Source organism: Saccostrea cucullata, unplaced genomic scaffold (genome assembly GCF_032062105.1).
Source record: "Saccostrea cucullata isolate Sc308-1 unplaced genomic scaffold, CSIRO_AGI_Scuc_v1 ctg494, whole genome shotgun sequence".
Classification (NCBI taxonomy): Eukaryota; Metazoa; Mollusca; class Bivalvia; order Ostreida; family Ostreidae; genus Saccostrea; species Saccostrea cuccullata.
In genome coordinates this window covers 256,346-275,058 of record NW_026936234.1, presented here as the reverse complement: position 1 = coordinate 275,058, position 18,713 = coordinate 256,346, and the positions used below count along the sequence as shown (strand labels likewise).

The 18,713-nt window shown below is 34.4% G+C and overlaps 2 protein-coding genes across 2 annotated transcripts; one reads left to right on the top strand and one right to left on the bottom strand.

Moving 5' to 3' along the window:
• Positions 1–1,411: 1,411 nt before the first annotated feature.
• LOC134245054 (putative glutathione-specific gamma-glutamylcyclotransferase 2) lies at positions 1,412–2,444 on the top strand. Its single transcript, XM_062727310.1, has 3 exons — positions 1,412–1,588; positions 1,861–1,899; positions 2,007–2,444. Exons 1-3 carry the CDS (start codon positions 1,445–1,447, stop codon positions 2,415–2,417), a joined length of 594 nt encoding a protein of 197 aa, XP_062583294.1. The 5' UTR covers positions 1,412–1,444; the 3' UTR covers positions 2,418–2,444.
• Positions 2,445–3,336: 892 nt separating this feature from the next.
• Positions 3,337–18,686, bottom strand: LOC134245049 (KH homology domain-containing protein 4-like). Its single transcript, XM_062727301.1, has 18 exons — positions 18,602–18,686; positions 17,046–17,196; positions 16,533–16,634; positions 15,380–15,456; positions 15,146–15,198; positions 14,750–14,913; positions 14,426–14,512; positions 14,202–14,326; positions 13,787–13,847; positions 11,793–11,889; positions 10,116–10,199; positions 9,479–9,574; positions 9,114–9,346; positions 7,392–7,661; positions 6,764–7,125; positions 5,404–5,516; positions 4,599–4,658; positions 3,337–4,490 (listed from the first exon to the last, which is right to left on the bottom strand). The coding sequence occupies exons 1-18, from the start codon at positions 18,628–18,630 to the stop codon at positions 3,721–3,723; spliced, it is 2,934 nt and encodes a 977-aa protein (XP_062583285.1). The 5' UTR covers positions 18,631–18,686; the 3' UTR covers positions 3,337–3,720.
• Positions 18,687–18,713: the final 27 nt, after the last annotated feature.

Below are 18,713 nucleotides of genomic sequence, written 5' to 3'. Positions count from 1 at the left end.
AAAAAATGAAAGCTTAAATTAGTTCAAATTACTCCAAGAACTGATTATATACAGAGAGAGTAAATTTAATTAACATTTACAAATACACTATATACATAGGCGTCGGAAGCAAATTGAAAGGGGGGGGGGGCTAATTAAACCAACGAAAAAAGGTAAGCCCCAATTTTCAATGCTTATATTATGTATATATTTAAAAAAAAGGGGGGTCCCCCCCGGTTCCGACGCCTATAGTGAATAGATAAACGTGTCGTGTTTGAGTGTTCTTTGTTCGGTTGTTAGTAGCCTTGAGGGTAATTCCAGCTCTCCTCCTAGTACGGGGATGGTTTCTTGGATACGCTGATGAACATAGAAGATTCGATAAAATGATGCAATCATTTTATGTTGACAGGAAACGTAACTTCCTGCCATAAGCATACACAAGAAAAGATAAAAGTATATGTCCATGAAGTTTGTATTGATCTCTTATAAAAACGGCTGGAAAATGCACCGTGCGGTGTGTGTGTGTGTTTTATTATTTTATTTACAAATAAACAAACTTATTCAAAGAATTCTGGTCCTACGTTGTCAGTGTCTACGTGGATGGGATACCATTATTTATGGCATATTGTGTCAAATATGAACGCCCTATCATATGCGATTCTAAAATAATCACCAAAGTTATGAAAATTAAGTAAAAATTGAAAATTAAGGTCAAGTGGGTAACAATCACAGCATGCTCGGAAACATCATGTCAGGGTTCATGTCAAATATAAAAGTCCTATCTCTTCTCAATTAATCAAAAGTTACAAAGAAAGATAGCATTTTTGAAAAGAAGGTCAAACTTCAAGGTCACGGGGTAAAAATCATATGATTTGAATCGAAGATTCTTGTCACAGGTAAAAAACATGTACATGTGTAATATGAATTAAACTAGTCCTATCTTTTCACTTTCAAAAGTTATGTTAAAATTTTTGAAAAGTAGGTCAATAGAATATTTGGAAAGGTAAATTTTGTCATAATGTAAAAATGTGTTAAGTATGAAACCCTATCTCTTCTCATTCAAAAGTTATGACCAAGATCAAAGTTTTCCGACAGACTAACAGACGAATGAGATTTCATATGTCCCCTCGCTTTCGCAAAAGTGGGGAACAAAAAAGAGAGGAAAGAGAGAGGAACCCATTGTTTCTTTTTTTCTTTTCTTTTCTTTTTTTTTTTTTTACACATTTCAATGCACATGATAAGGGGAAAATATAAATAATTAACAGAGACCCGTAAATAGATCATTCACAACGACAGCTTTTTTCAATCAATGAAAAACGGGCAGAAAATTAAAAATAGGGAAATATTATGCGTTGCATCATCTTGTTACGTGCGCCCAGTCAGCCACAGGAGTGTGCGCATATAAAGCCAGAACAAGCAACTGTTTAACACCACACACACACTGCGCAATTCGAATCGTACAAATATGGACGAACTTCACATCTTTGGTTATGGCTCCCTTATGTGGAAACCCGATTTTAAATATTCTACAAAGGAACATGGATATATTCGTGGGTATCAGAGAAGATTTTGGCAAAGCAACACCGAACAAAGAGGCACGAAAGAAAAGGTAGGGCGACAGTCTTGAATATTAAACTATTGTTTCCCGATCGATAAACCTTTTTCTCATTAAGCAATGGTTTGTAGGGATAAGACAGACTTCGACATTTTAACCGCAAATATAAGTCTACGACTTCCTCATTTCAATGCAAATCAGAGAAATGAATTTAGCGACAAGAATCAACAGAATACTAATTATATCTATATGCATGTATTTTTGATTTAATCAAGTGTGTAATAAATTTATCATATATTTATTTTAACTATTTATTATTTTAATAGCCAGGAAGAGTTGCTACCTTAATTAAAGCAGATAATCAGGTAAGATAACATTGATTGCATCATTCTACGCAGCACATGTGTTTGTCTAAAAATAACCTGTTTACCTTCTCCACCAATCAGTATTCACAGATCTGCGTATTTTTCAGAAATGCCTGTGGGGAGTGAAGTTTACCGTGAAGGGGGCTAAAAAAGTGACAGAAGTGCTGGAGAAATTAAGTGTGAGAGAAAAAATTCTTGGAAGTTATGTGACAGTTACCACTAAATTCTACAGCAAAAATTCTAACTATCCTTGTGACGTTTTATTGTATCAAGCAACAGAGAAGAACCCATTGTACACAGGGCCCTCAGCGGGAGACGAGGAAAAAGACTTACAGTATATCGCTGACACGGTAGTGCACGCGCATGGAAGCGCCGGACCTAACTCCGAATATATTACCAAGTTGGCAGATTATATTCGGAAACATATTCCAGAGGAAATGGACGAACATTTGTTTATTCTTGATAAACTGATAAGAAATAAGCTTATTCATTTCCATGAGTATAGACATCAAGGTTAATCAATAAACCATTCGTATATACATATTTCATTTTTCTTCATTGTATTAGACAGTAATACTATTTCATAAAATTCAGTCCCAATTGATATTTTGATTTAACGAATAAAAGTACAATTAAGACAAATAATTACGCTAGACAGCTAGCATACCACATACCATCATGCATGTAAAGTACAGTGTACCCCAATATGCAGACTTCCTTGTAAAACTGTTTAATTAATTTTCACCTTTTTCGTACTTGAATGAAATTTTCACAGTTTGACAAAAAGTCAATATCACTAAGTAAAGGTTAACAATTAACTATTAACCTGTTTTAGGAAAGGATAGGTCAAGTACATAACTTTTCAATCAAAAATTGTGTTTGCCAACCAAATGATACCTTTTCAATTAGGGTTTATCAAATGGGATTAGCTGCAGAACTGTAGCGCTATGGTTTTATATATTAGTCTTTGACCATAACGCTACAGATCCTGTAATGCAAAAAAAAGATCAATTTACAGCGCAAGATTTCCTGCACACTGTTGGGGAGAATTTCTCCAATTTCCAGCATTGGTCAATCAACTACCTTTCACTTCCTAGTTCAAGACCCATTTAATATTCAACCTGTATAATTCATCCACCTCCCAACCCTTTATAGTCATCTCTAAAGACTGATAAACTCATGTTCTGAATTTTTAGTCGGATTAACAAAATCCAAAACAAGTTATGCATCAGTTATTGTTTATAAAAAGTAATTGAATTCCTTTTTTAGTAATAATTTTCAGATGAAGAAAAGATACTTTTTATGCCACCTTTCCACTAAAAATATAGTCCCTTCTAGATTTCAAACTTGGTTTACCATTTCTATTTGTACAATTATGAGAAGGGAAAAAAATTATCTTTAACATCTTAACAACTATTCATAAAAGACATTTAAGCATATAATTTGAATATTTCATTCAGTCAGAAACCAGACAAGAATCCTTCTTTGAGCTTGATATTTAGTGCAGATAAAAGATATAAACTACATGTATTTCATTAAAAAGTAACAAGTTTTTCACTTGTCATTTTAATGACAAATCATTCGCTAATGCAAAGCACTGAAACATAACAATTTTACAAAATTATTGGTCATTCAAAAAAAAAAATGACATAATACATCTTTCACATTGTAATACCATGCTATAATCTAACAGTCTTCAACTAACAGTTCATTGTTCTTGATTTAAAATACACATTAAAAGAACTTTCAGCCTAATGTGTTGACAAGTTGTATGACCTTACTGCCATTCATCCAGCCATATCTTATAAGAGGGACACTGAATCACCAATAGGACATGGTAAGTGGGGGTCCAGAGGGGTACTGGTATCCTCCTTGTGGAGGAGGCTGGCCAGGGAAAGGAGGGGGCTGTCCATTGAACTGTGGTATTGACACTATTGTTTGTGTTGGAGGAGGGAGATGAGGGGGGACAATTAATTGAGGAGTGGACCCTGGAGGGGGTGGTCCTGCCTGGAAATTAGGAGGAGGGGGAGGTATTGCTTCACCATATATCCTATGTTCTTCATGCATGAGTCTCTGTTCTGGGGGGTTCACTCTGTGGGGAGCACTCAGTGTAATCTGTTGCGGGAGCAATGGCTGTGCCGGCCCAGGGCTGGGGCCAGACACTGGAGGCGGTTCTGTGTTCCAGGGAGGGGGAGGGGTGGGGCTATGGGAACCAGCGGAAGGGTACACTGGCTGTTGGAAGGCAGGGGACGGTGGATGGCCTGGTAACTGAGGGGGTGGCTGTATGATGATCTGTTGTTGAAGTCCAGGTTGACCAAGATTTTCTGACCCTGGGGATGTCTCTGTTGGCTGAGGAAGTGGCACCACTTGTCCTGGGGGTAAGAACTGTGGGGGTGGCTGCTGCACCTGTTCAAACTGGTGCCCTGGAGAGGTGTCCCCTCTGTACTGTACAGGGGGTGTGAGTTGTTCTGGTGGTGGGGGTTGACCGTACAGCTGTGGAGTGCTGGAGTACTGGTTATACTGGTACTTTTTGGCCTCCTTGTGTTGCTGTCTCATTGATGACTTAACTTCTTCATCCTCATCATCACTATCTGTTAAAATGGGATAAAAAAGTTTACCATTAGTGTCTAAAAGTTGAAGGAAATTCCAAGCTGAAGGTATAATTTTCAATCAAAATGGTGTGGATTTCCTGTAATTACCTTTCTTGCTCTTCCTCTCTGGTGACTCTGTCAAATTGTCTGATGCAGATCGTTTGACTCCTAAAAAATTATTCAATATTACAGTTACAAGTGCATTCACAAATGGATTTTCATTTTATTATTATTTTTTTTTTTTTTTAAATTCTTAAATCATTTTAAAAATTCTCCACTCATCAATATACATGTATACAAAATTTCTATTTTTCTTCAATTATAAATTTTTTGAATTACCTAGAGCTGAACATAAGGAATCTACACTGAATGGCATGTTTTCATACCAGTTTGAAATACTGTAAATCTGGAAATTTTCACTGTAGATAAACTTTTAGCAATTTTGTGCAAGCATTGCGTTTGCAAAAATATTTTTCTTAAAAATAAATTGAAATGTAAACACAAATTTTGCTGAAGCTGGTGTCTATTTTTAACTCGGTGAACCGCTAGCCAAGTGAACAGGTGTCTGTAAGCACTGGTCATTTAAGAAACCTGTTTATTCTACAAGCTAATTACCCGTGCATGTAAACTTTCCTCGTTATAAGCAATATCATGAGGTGGCCTGTCCCTTTTTAATTATTTTGCCAAGAAATTGAGACCAGTTATTTTATCTAACCATGTTTAAAATTAACATGGGCAATAACTCGAACTTGGTGCATTTACTGGAGAGTTCCAAATGTAAACATGGCATGTAAATTTTAGGTGAGAAAAAAAGTTGAGAAAATTGGTTTGAATATTTGTTTTTAATTGCTTTACATAATCTTTAATAATGCAAACACAAGCATTTGAATAAGGTAATATTGAAGACATTTACCTGTAGGTAGAGCTGGAGGGGGCATCAATTTTTTGTCTGCTTCATTAACTGACTCCTGTGGGGGTGTGGCCAATCCTCCACTGTTTGACTGCACTGTGTAGGTGTGGGTTACCCTAAAATAATGGCATAATTTTATTTAAAAAGAGGCCCATAGACAAAGCTCACCTGAGTAACTATGGCCATTTTTTTTCTCTATGCATTTCAATGTAAACTTTGATTTTCTATTGGAGCCCCATCCTACACCCTCAGAGTCATTATTTGAACAAAATTGAATCTACACTGTTTGAGGATGCTTCCATATAAATATGATCAATCATGGCTTTGCTGTTCTTGAAAAAAAAAATTTCCTTTGTGTTCAAGTGTAAAACTTTGAATGCCCATTTCAACTCCATCTCACCCCCCTCCTTGGGAGGAATCTTGACTTGTATAAACTTGATTCTACTCAATGCTCTTATATAAATAAGACCTATTAAAGCTTTGCTGCTCCAGAAATAGGATTTCTGAGATTTTGAAGATTTTTCCTACGTATTCTCATGTAAAACTTTGATAGCCCATTGTGACCACTCCCTACTCCTAAGTGATCATGATTTGAACAAACATGGAACTACACTACATGAGGATGGTTTCACACAAGATTCAATTACTTTAGGCTCATTTGTTAGCGAGAAGATTTTTGAAAGATGCCAATAATTTTTCATTAATTCATAATAAGAGGAGCACTGCTCCTTAAAAACTGTTAATTGACAGATGAAATGCTACAAAGACAATATTAATGCTTAACTCTCCGTTCTTTGCCCAAAAGAGCTAGAAAAGGAAAACAAGATGTGTTTGTGAAACAGTTTGTGCCCGGCAGCAACAAAGTTCTAAAAAGCTATTTTTAGCATATAGGTCACAGTCAAGGTCACAAGGTCATAGACTTTGGTATCATTTGAAAGAACTTAATTAGCAGAGTATGCATACCAAATATGAAGTCTCTTTCTCCTATTAAAAAGTTATGCCAAAAGTTCAAAAAAAGCTATTTTAGCATATAGGTCACAGTCAAAGTCAAAAGGTCATTGACCTTGGTGTCATTTGAAAGAGCTTAATTTGTGCATACCAAATATGAAGTCTCTATCTCTCATGGTTCAAAATTTATGGGGAAGGTTAAAGTTGACAACAGACAGACAGACAGGTCAAAAACAATAAAATCTTTTGTCTATCAATTCATGGCACATAAAAAGTGTATGAACAGAATGTTGATTGGCTAGAGGAGAGATTACAATGAGGCACTTGCACTCTAAAAACCTTGAATTTATAGTTCCTATGGAAAATGTACATCAAAAGTCAAATACTTTTTTCAGGCTTTTTAAAAATAACAAACCTGCCCTCCTCTGAAATGGAAGTATGAACAGAATACACAGGAGAACCCAGTGGTGGCTGGGTGCTTTGTGACATCACAGGTACCGCCTCAGATACAGTTGGAGGTGGCCCCAGTTGATAGGGGGCTGGGATCTGTCCAGGTGGTGGTGGCCCAGGTAAGAAATGTGGCGGGGGTGCTTGGTATCCCGGAGGTGGTCCCTGGACTATTTGAGCTGGAGGGGGACCGTGTATGACCTGTGTGGGGGTTACAGTCTGGATGACGTGAGTGACCGGTGCCTGGACCAGCTGTCCTTGGGTGGGAGACTGAGACTGTACAGGGGGTGGTCCTTGTACCACCAGATTTGTAAGGTGGGGTGGACCATGCTGAAATAAAACACATAAAATAACTGTATCTTCTAAATGAGTTGAATTTAAAAATAATTCTAGTTTATAATTGGAATTTATAATTTAGGACTAAAACTAATGCATTACAAATTTATGAATTTAAACATTGCTGCATATACCCGGAACTGTTCATATACTTTAGTTTGGGTACAGGATCTGAGTATTAAAAAAATCAATGTGCACCAATCACCTTACAATTTTTTTTAAATCCATTTTTTCTCAATAACAATGACAATTCAACAAACCTCATAACCTAGTAGGTTTTCTGGTACTTTTTCCTCGGGCTTTTCCTCTGTAAATCTCCGTTTATTTTCCTCTTTCAGGGGTCCATTAAAGCTGTATCCACTGGTTGTGGAGGAGGTAACAGCCACGGGAGAGGAAACTCTAGCTAGGGGGACACTGCTGATGGGGGCATACGTGCTAGTCGACGGTCCCAGTGAAGTCGAGAAAGGAGGATAGGCACTTGAGATGGGTGGTCCATAACTACTGACTGGGGCACCAACACTCATTGGAATCTAAGTATTATTAAATACAGGTATATTTATTGAGATGGCTGTAAAAGAAAATTGCTTGTCCAAACAAGAGGCCCATGGGCAACAAAGTACTCAGTACATCTGATTTACAATTTTCTTCTTAATGACTAATTATACAGCTTGACTTGAACATACAGGTGAATCTCGATCGCTCAAAGTTCAAGGGACCGCAAGAAAAGTTCGAGAGATCGAGGGGTTCGAGAGATAGAATGTTAACAAAATCCGGAATTTTCCGTTCCGATCATCGATGTTCTACTATCATAGATACCGGAAGTATATGTAAATAAAGTTATTGCACGTTTTCAATCGTATTTTACAGGTAATATACTTGTTATCAACAACACTGATCGTATTTCGAATAAATATAACGAATTCCTGAAGTTTCAATATTTATTTGTTCTTATTTCATGATAACATGAAACCCGAATACAAGCAATTGTCGGTTTTGGCATTCCGCGGCTTGATTGGGTCATTCACCAGTGTTCAACAGATTTTTCTTAATCGGTATTCAGTCCTTGAGAAAGTAATTTCTTGTGCAATATTTGCCATACTGGGATTATGTAGACACTAATAAAAGTTCATAGTCTATGGGAATTCATTGAAACGAACGTCTATCAATTTATTTTTTTTTAAAAATTATCATCTCGGTTTCAAGTCAAAATAAGTTCTGAGTTCGTTTATAATTTACCAATAATAACCAATGAATTATATCAATACACGGACGACCCACAGGTGTAGTGTCATCTATGTAAACACCCAGTTAACACCTCCACGCCAGCCCCAGGCGTTAACTGTTTTTCCAGGTAAGTCCAGGCTCAATTTCACGCTTGATCGGCGTGTATACACGCGCAATCAAAACTTCGAGAGATAGAGAGTAAAATTCAATAAAATATATGTAACGGGTCCCAGGTTTTGGTTCGAGAGATAGAGAACTTCGAGAAATAGAAGTTCGAGAAATCAGGAGTAAATTTGCTTAGTTATATAGAGGAAAAAAACGGGACCGGAGGTTAACTTCGAGAGATCGAGAACTTCGAGAGGTCGGAGTTCGAGCCATCGAGAGTCACCTGTATTTTATTGCACTAAATATATACAATGGGATTAGGCACAAGTTCTAAAAACTTAATTCGCACTCTCCCTACATGAGATATTATAAGAGGATGAATTAGAATTGTATAGCTTGTACATGTAAATATATAAAACCTTTATTTCTGTCTCTGAGTCAACTCCATAATTTCAACAACTTTAATTCTAAGTACTAGCATACTGAGGCTATGGCACATCTAAAGATTATAAATATTTCTTGTGTGAAGTATGACCTTACAATGTTTCTCTATTACCAAGTTATAATCTAAAAACAAAGCCATCAACAGGAGGACAAACATACACAGTGAATACCTATTTACCCCCTCTCTTTGTTAGAATATATATAATCACCTGTTGGATGATCTGCTGGGCTGGTATGCCTGTCGGTGCAGGAGACCCCCACATGGGGAGTGAGGCTGGCACTAACTCTGGTTGTACTGTAGTCATCAGGGGCTGGGGGCTACTGGCGGGGGGAGGGTTTCCCGGGTAAAGATGTGGAGGCCCCAAGTGAGGAACAGCATGGGGAGGGGGGACCTGTGTCTGTACTATCACCTGCTGAGGATGACCACCAGCTATAGAGGAACCTACTGGAAATAATAATTGTATCAAATATTTTGTACAAGAATGTGTCACTGAATTATATACTGGGAGAAAATTAAAAGATGAAACTCTTGTTTTCTAAGGTTTTCTTTTTCCTCACATAATGAGATTCTGACCTGGGTTATTGGAAGTGAGGACAGGACTAGATGAGAGAACCACATTCGTCATCACCGGTTGATTGATAGCAGGAATTGAATTCAGCGGCTGTAATCCTATACAATGATTAAAATAGAATGGAGATTTGGAATTTTCTTAAATTGTACCAAAGTTTTTTTTTCAACAGGATATGAAATGTGTTGTTTAAACTCTTGGCATTGCAGACAAAAAAGTAAGACAATGGGACAACTTTCTCAAGGAAAAAAACTCTAAATATTATTAAAAAATATATAGTACTTCATAATATTTTTTGTTTTTTTTTCCCCATCAAACATATATAACTTGAACTAATCTGATGATGTCTTGCATATATGATTCAGGTAAACCTGTCATTTATTGAAATGTTTTTATTTTCTAAAAATTATTTGAATTCCATGTGTCTGTTATTTGTGCTTTATTTTAAATCTGTTGCCCTTTATAATTTAATTTATTGTAGGTTTCAAAATAACTTACATCACAGTAGCCTAATGATAGGGCATTGTGTGGGATCAGGAGTCCCCCTTTTATTTTTGTTTACTTGTCAAACCGAATATGTTAAAATATACATTTCACACTGACCCATGTTTTAATAAAAATGAGCTGGTTTTGTGTATTTACCTGGATGGGGCTGTAAAGATAATGCCTGAGTGACCCCTGACAGGGCACCAAGAGTAGGATGGCTAAAAATCCCTCCTGGGGTACCTATAAATAATCCAATGATCACAGATATAAACAAGTTAATGTAGGAAATGTTTAAACCCTATCATCATAAAATGCTCATACTGTCTGCTTTTTTGTGAAATTTCTCATAGATTTTATTTGGTACATGTATTACACATTAAGTCTAACTAAGAATTCCATGGTCCTACCTGAAATCTTAAAAATCCTGACCAGACATTTGTATAAATAAATCATTATCAAATACATACAGTTTAACCACTGGTATCTCAAATTTGATGATGCCAAGAAAAAAATCCAGATAATAAGTATCTGAGAATTATAGATATCAAGGTTAGAATACATACCCAGTAAAAAAAAAAAAGTGGTTGCAAATTCAACAAGGCTTAAACATAGTCCATGGTATTCAAGATATTTAGGATACTAAGTTCAACTGTATGTACATTTTTCTACTTTGCACAACCTGTTTCACCCTCTTATATGTTTACTGAATATTTATAAATTCAAACTGTAAATTTTTTTTTTTTACTAATTCAACAAAGCCTTTGATTACTTGCATTTCTGGAACAAAAATAGAGATCAGAAATAACTGCTGATCAAGTGTTCTGGGGTACTCATGGTCCACATAACTACAAATATAATTTATTGTTAAAAACATCATTGGACTGAAATGAGAAATTAAGAAAAATTACTTTTCCAGCTTTAAACACAGTGACATGCTCTTTCCTGCATAAAAAAGAAAATTTCAATATATATTAAACATTAATTATGGAGGCTGTAAATATGAACAATGATATCAATGCTTGGTCATATAATAGCCACTCTGCTCATGTTGTTCATTGATGTCAGTCAGTTCCATTTGAGAAATTTCACTTACCAGGTATAATAATAAAGAGAAATTTTGAGAAAATGTCTTGGACAATCTGTGTTAACCTTAATAAAAAAATCCTGTAGACATTACAATAGCAGACAGTATTAGCATTCCTAATTCCTTAAACACCAAGGATCCTGAGGTATGTAACCATATCTCACTCAAAGTCAGCTGACTGTAGACCTGTGAAATCAAATGTAATGAATTTCAATCATCCTTCACAATTCAGCTACCTCCACGACCTCCAAATCACAGTCTCACAGTGCATATTCCTTTATATCTAAAACAGTGCTTATAATAATTCTGAAAAAAAAATCTTTGTTAATCAAACATATAAAAAAGTGTAATCAAAAGTACATGATCTATCCATCAATATATATTTTCATTGATATTTTGTTTTGCTGGAAAATATGCATATAATTTAGATGTCAAATGCTCAATAAGTCTTGTGTAAAATATATATGGATGAATGAAATGTACAATGTACTAAATATTAATAACTCATGTAAAAAATAATAATTTCACTATTAATAAAGTAAGATGTAAATATCAAAACTACTCTATTCGGTGGATGGTTTGGATAAAATCAGGTCAGCAAAACCAACATCTGGGAGTTCATCACATCATGGTGGCCTCAAAATATGGACAGAAAATTCAGACATTAAAATACAGACTATTCCCTTGGCCCTAACAATAGTGAATTGTCCTTAACATTAGGAGCGCCTCTGGATTAGCCATAGACTTACTCTGCTGCAGACCTGCTAATATGGTAGCTGTAGCAGGGGATAGAGTGGGTGGCATAGCAACCAAAGCTTGCTGGAACTGGGCATAATCTTGTTGTACCTAGAAGAGACCAAAGCATTTGATTGATTATACAACCTAGAGCATAGGTCCATGCAGTCATGTCACAACTGTCAAATGTCGGTCATTGTCCAATCAAGAATTCTACTGAGTACTTAGTTCATTGAAATTAGAGGTATCAGTTTTTTTTCAAACACAAGTATCTTACTTTAGTGTGATTATTATATGTCAAATTTACAGAAGGAAATTGCTAACTGGTCTGACAACTTATTAATTGATAAGAACAATTAAAACCTTGCAAAATCTCTAAAAATTATGTCACAAAACTCTTAAGTTTCTGTTTAATTTTTACACATAAAAAAATTTAAATTATGTACAACTGTAGACTACTAGTCTACTTACACAATGATATATCAAATGAGGTCCTCATTATCTATAGGTTATCACAAGGTTTGTAATTTGAAATGATTTTTATCCATGGCGATGTTTTTTTTTTTTATCCTTAAGCCTTGGCAAGGGGTTAAAAACCCAAAGTTCACTGAATAAGAATCAATCAAACCACAAACTACAGAATATTCTTTTTCCTCATCATACCGATAGAGATGACATGTTCTACACAATCAAAATGTTAAAGAATAATCAGAACTTAAGTGCTCAATTTCTTGATGCAAATAAATAAAAATAATCAACCACACTTTCAAATTTTTCAGAGATACATGTATTTTGATTTACAATTTCACCATAAATATTCCAAATCAGTTTTATTTTTCTATTTTCCATTCAAAGGAATCTAAAGTTGGATACTAATTTATTATTTATAACTGAATAATGAAAAGTAAAGGTTGACTAGTTAATTAATAGAATGTGTTGCAGTTAACAAGTCAGCAATTCCCTATTTCAGAGCCAACCTCTGATGGTAAATATGGTCATAAAAATAACAAAGTCTGTGGCATAGTTATTATTCCAATTGGTTGCACAATAATTATTAAGAGGCGATTTTATATATTTATTTCCTAAGTGCATACATTTAATGTATGTGTAAACTTTGAATATTCATCAGGAATTTTTTTTACTGTTCCAATAAAGGTTACAGTTTCACACAATTTGAAATATGAGAAGAATTTACAATTTGATTCTGGGAATATATGTTAACATCAAGGTGAGCCTTCATACATATCGTAAAATGTCTACTTGCAATCCCAATGAAATAACAAAAGCTTGAATTCCTTTTGCACAAATACATCACTGATTACAAATCCCTTCTTAGTCAACTTTGTGCATATAACATGTAAATGAACATAGATAAGAATATTAAATTGTCAACAAACAGCTTTTAGAAATGATTGTCCATTTCAATAGATAAATTTTGAAAGATAAATATGTATATATGTTTTTGTGATATACTGTACAGGTATTGTACATAAAGAGTAATACAGCAATATATTGATCATTACATCATATGTACAGTGGATATGTTATACATTAGTGATATGAACTTATTTCAAATCATATGTATAGAAACATTTAATAAAAATCTTCTCTTTTATGGATCTGAAAGGTAAAGCCAGTTAGAATTTCACACACAACAAACACAACAAAATCTTGTCCAGGGGGCCTGACTATGTCATTTCATACAAACCTTTACACTGCAAGCATATTTAATTCTCTCTGAAAATGGGGTTGAAAATATCATCCAAGTCATGCAAATTTTATTGCTGTGTGCAGATAAAAAAACAGAAAGTTCATAGTAAGTTAATAATAATTGTCAATAATGGAGTGCTGCTGGGTTTTTTTCCTGACCTAAGAAGAGTTTTTGGTGTTTCTGTCATTTATAGATGGTTAATATCACATACTCTCCTCTGCAGATACATGTATCTGGAAAAAAATATAAGTGTTAACTATCATTAATTATGAAAAAGTATAAAATGTCTTTACTTACTGTTTGAATCAAATTTTCAGCCAACTGTTTGCCATTCTGAAGTCCAACAAGCAGTCCATGTCTGTAGGAAAAAAAGGTCACAATATTGAGCAATCTTTGAATGAATAAAAACATAACACATGTAAAACAGTGCAATATTGATTATTCCTTATACTTGTTTTCTTCACAAAATATTTTTGACAGAAATTCTGAAATGGTGGCCAAATAAAACTTTTGGTGGCAATTAATGACCTGATGGTAAGGGTGACCTGAAGCACCTTGATTCCTATTTCTTTCTATGCTTATTTAAATTTTCGTGTTTATTTTATGCATCAGTTATGACTTTGCAGTACAACAAGATAAATAAAAATATCATGAGTAAAACTTTTACAAAGGAGTAGACAATTTACTTTTATTTTGTACCATTTTTACTTACTGAATATGTACATGCATGGGTTCAAATGCTTCCCTCCCAGATAGAGGTTCCAGGAACCCTGATCCTTTTCCCCTCAGGGTAACTTTAGCACCAGTCTCCGTCTGGATGTGGTTTAAAAATGAGCCCTTGAAATGGCACAAAATGTACAATAAAAAAAAAATCAAGGATGAAAAAATATGTATGTATAATGCTTCATAAATAAATCAAATTTTGTTGTTATTTACCATTGGTCCTAACATTTTATTCTTGACATCAAAGTTTGGAGGTGCATGTTCTAGACCTATATACAATTTCTCTTGCAACACAGGAACCTGCTATAATAATATTTAAAGTCAATCATAATTTTCCAACACTAAACTTTATATTTTATTAATAAATAAGGAAGTATTTGTGCTCTAAGTTCTTCTTTCCTAATTATAATTTTTCTTCCATAAATCATAAAATTTTACTGAAATAACATTTGTGGTTAAAATGAAAGACTAAAGGAAAGTTGCCCTCTTTTTTATCTTCAGGAATTAAAAAGAGTATATGTGGAGGTTATATCTTACCCCTGAAGGAATTGGAGGGGGCTGGGTTTCCAGTGACATGAGCGGAGGGGGTTGATTCAACATTGGTCTCTGTATTGGGGCCATAGGTCTTGTGATGGGTGTGAATCTAGACCCTTTAGACTTCATACCATTAAGAATGATTTCGTTTATCCTCCCCACAGCAACTACAATACAAATTGCTTCCAAGTTTAAAAACCAGACACATTTTATGCGTTATTCAAAGATCACCTATTTTAAGTTTTTTTTTAACTTTTGCAGATACAGTGTTACACAAAACATGGATCATGGAACAGGTGATAAACCTGAGAAAATCAATGTACAATCAAATTTTGTAACTGAATTTAGCTCATGAAAATACTGACAAGGTTTCCTACAGATTTACAATAAATGACTCACTGTCTACAGATTCCTGAGTTGAACCCTGGACACAAAGATACAATGGTCTGTCTCTGAAACAATAAAAAGAATTTCTATGTAAAATTGTTGTCTGCGAATGCTTTTAGAAATCTAAATTTTTTTTTAAAAATCAGTATAATGTATTTATTTATCAAATACAAGGAAATGCATGTCATACAAATACACATGTTTAACTATTTTTTTATCACATCATAGGGAATATAAGATAAATACCCAAGATTTCTCATCTTCTCCTCTGGTGATAAATATCGACCTCTAGTTGATACAGCAGAACCACTCAGTTTAGATATCTGATGAAGAAAAGCACAATAACAATCATTATACTGTAATAGCTTTTACAGCCGCATTGATCAATTTTATTGACATATTGAAAAGGGAAATAACTCAATTTTCTACTTTTCCAAGTTGGAAAAGAAAATCGAGTTATTCCCCTTTTCATCAATGCTAAGGCCATATAAAATTGAAATCTTGGTTCTCAGGCCCGCGCGCATCCGTTTTGAGGTAGCCGCATTGCCGATTTTATTGAATTTTTGATAAAATAAAAAGTTGGTATTGCAGAGACCAATCCGGAAAAAAAAAATCCCGACCTCATTTGTTTCCTAGTTAAGTATTCAAATATCACTTCCGGTAGCCATTTACAATGAGAATTTGGCTCCTTCGTTTGAAAATACATTTGAGGACATTACCTACGATGTTTACATGCTGTTAAGCAGTGGATAAAGCAGAAATTTTGACCAGAAATGGAAAGTATATCTGTGATTAAAAAAATATCTTTATGTTAAAGAAAATTTGGAAATTAAAATTAAAAAAAATACCTCCCTCATCTACTTTATTGCCAATAAAATGAAAAATAAAATGCCGCCCTCCCGCATCTGTTTTGGAGAAAATAGGCCTGAGAACCAGGGAATTAAATTTAGATAGCCTAAGATAGACGTTTTTATAAGAAAAAATAATATATTTCTATTAAACTAAATAAATTTACATTATTTTATATATTAACTTTTAAATAAATGTTTGGAATAACATTATTTAAAGTTGAATACATCACTAAGATTAGTAGATACTATCATTTTATTGAACAAATGGCTTTAGAAAGGTATAAAACCTGCTTCAAAAAAAAAAAAAAAAGAAAAAAAAGCCTGCCTGCCGCATTAAATTTTGAATTTTTTGGCCTGAGAAACTAGTAATTAATTTTTTTTTGCCTAATAATCATTGATTTTGTTTTGCACTGTATGATAATTAATGAATATAAAGAAATAAAAGGAAAGCTCATTATATCCCAAGAAGCTTAAAACAGAAAAAATTCCTACAAAGTCACACATTAACTGCACGTTCTGATTGATTCATGGTACAACAGTGATCTCACCTCTTCTTGGGTGGCTCCCCTGGTTAACATATTTCTACATCCGATAGGAACGTCATTAATCTCCACCTCAGCTACAATCAGACTTCCTGGCTGTGAACTACTCTAAAAATACAGAATTAACAGTTCTAAAACAAGAGCTAAACAAATCACGGAAATTCAATATTCCATAACAATGATTCTGGATAATTAAATTTTTTGGTTTTAGATTTGAATTATCATATCACTATGTTTTTTTTTTTATTTTACACTGGGAACACTGAAAGTTTTCCTCCCAGTTCATCTACCATTAATTAAAGTATGTTCTATTACATATGTACATTGACAGGGTAGATTAAACCCCTAAACCTAACTAAAAGATGCATAAACATTTTCTTAAAATTATAAATCACCAGTTTAGAAACTTCAATGTTCCAAAATATTTAATGAAAATAAATTTCTTGAACCTGGGAGAACTGAAATATTTGACAATTTTATATAATCAAGGTAAAGATTCCTGCTTTTTAGAGCTCACACCTTCGGTTTGAGACCCTGCTGTTGTGACAGTTGGGAGGGTTTAAGCTTTCCTTTAGCAATAAGCATGGCATTGACTTTAGCTGCGGCCTCGGCGGCGGCTTCCAGACTACTCTTGTGTGCATGGTCATCACTCCATCTGCTGACACGCACACTGTAATATCAAAAACAGGATCAAAATCAACACTGATCTTCCAGTCTTTTTTACTTAAAAAATCAAAATATAGAGATGTTTATTGAGAAAAATATACCAAATTTTACTTATAAAAAATTATTAATTTCTTATGTTTGAAGTCAATGAGGTATAAATTCTTGTATTTGCAATGCAGCAAAATAAACATGGGCGATAACTTGAACTCAATGCATTTACTGCAAAAATCCAGAGAGTTCTGAATATAAAACATGGCAAGGTAAATTTGAAGCAAAAAAAAAAAACGTTGATAAAATTACCGGTAGTTGAATTTCTGTCTCTATATGGATTGTTATTTGGGACAAAAGGCATATACATGTACAATCTTAAAAAGGTTTGTTTTGATTAATTTGGTAGTTATTTCCAGTTCAACCCTTTTATTTTCTTCAAAATCATTTTGGAGCAGATCCACAGGCACTCCAATTTGCTACATTGCAAGTATATGGGACGTATTCCAACTGTGGAGAGGGGTTGTCCTGAGACACAGTTCGATTATTCTAACTAAAATAGTTACTACCTCACCGTCACATCATAAAATATATGTTGATGGTGCGACCTTTAGGGCAAGTACAGATACTTTTTCAGTTTTAGTTTAGATCAGGCTAATCAAACCGCACATGACATTCGGTGTATCTGACTCTGACGTCACATGACGTATGTTGCAAATTACCCCACCTAAGCCTGGACAGGGCTGATTTTAATTAAGAACCATTATATTGACTATCTTTGTGCAATATATTCATTAAATCAATGCAAATTTAATATTTATTTAACTTTTGATGTTATTCTAATGAAAACATTGCTTTACGATGCGATGCATTGTGGGTCTAAAGTTAATGAAGAAAAAATTCAATCGAATGAATGTGCAGTAGTCTGATTTTCTCCTCGCCCAGGCGTTGTTGTTAGAGCTTGCAGTGATGAGCCAAACGACGCTTGTTGGCTCGCTTTAAAGAATCTATGCAAAATACATCAAAGTGCATCAGAATTTGAGAAGCAGTCAAAAACAGCAGGCATAAGACGAGAAAAAGGACACAAAGCTACAATTATTTAACAGAGTAATCTAAAGTAATGACAAGGCATTATTGTTTTTTTCTATGATATAAATATCTATTACAGTCTTTACAGAACAAGACTTTATTTTAGTGTCTGTGCACTCTCATGTATCTGTGGTCATAGTGGTTTGAAGGGGCGGATCTACATTGTTGAAAATATATTGTGTCTGTATAGGTTTCAGATGTATCTAGTAGAAATACACTATTGCATTCGCCTAGACAGCCAACTGTCAAAATATAACCAAAATACAAACAAACAGTTAAACAAATCGTCACTTATTTCGCATAAAAGGCACCCAAAAGAAACACATCCTCACCTTTCGTACGCCATCAGCCTTGACGTCATTTCCGTTGACGAAATATCGATCCCGATAAGGAAAAAATGAATGTTTCTTACTTTAAACAAATGTGAAAGAAGCAAAATTAAAA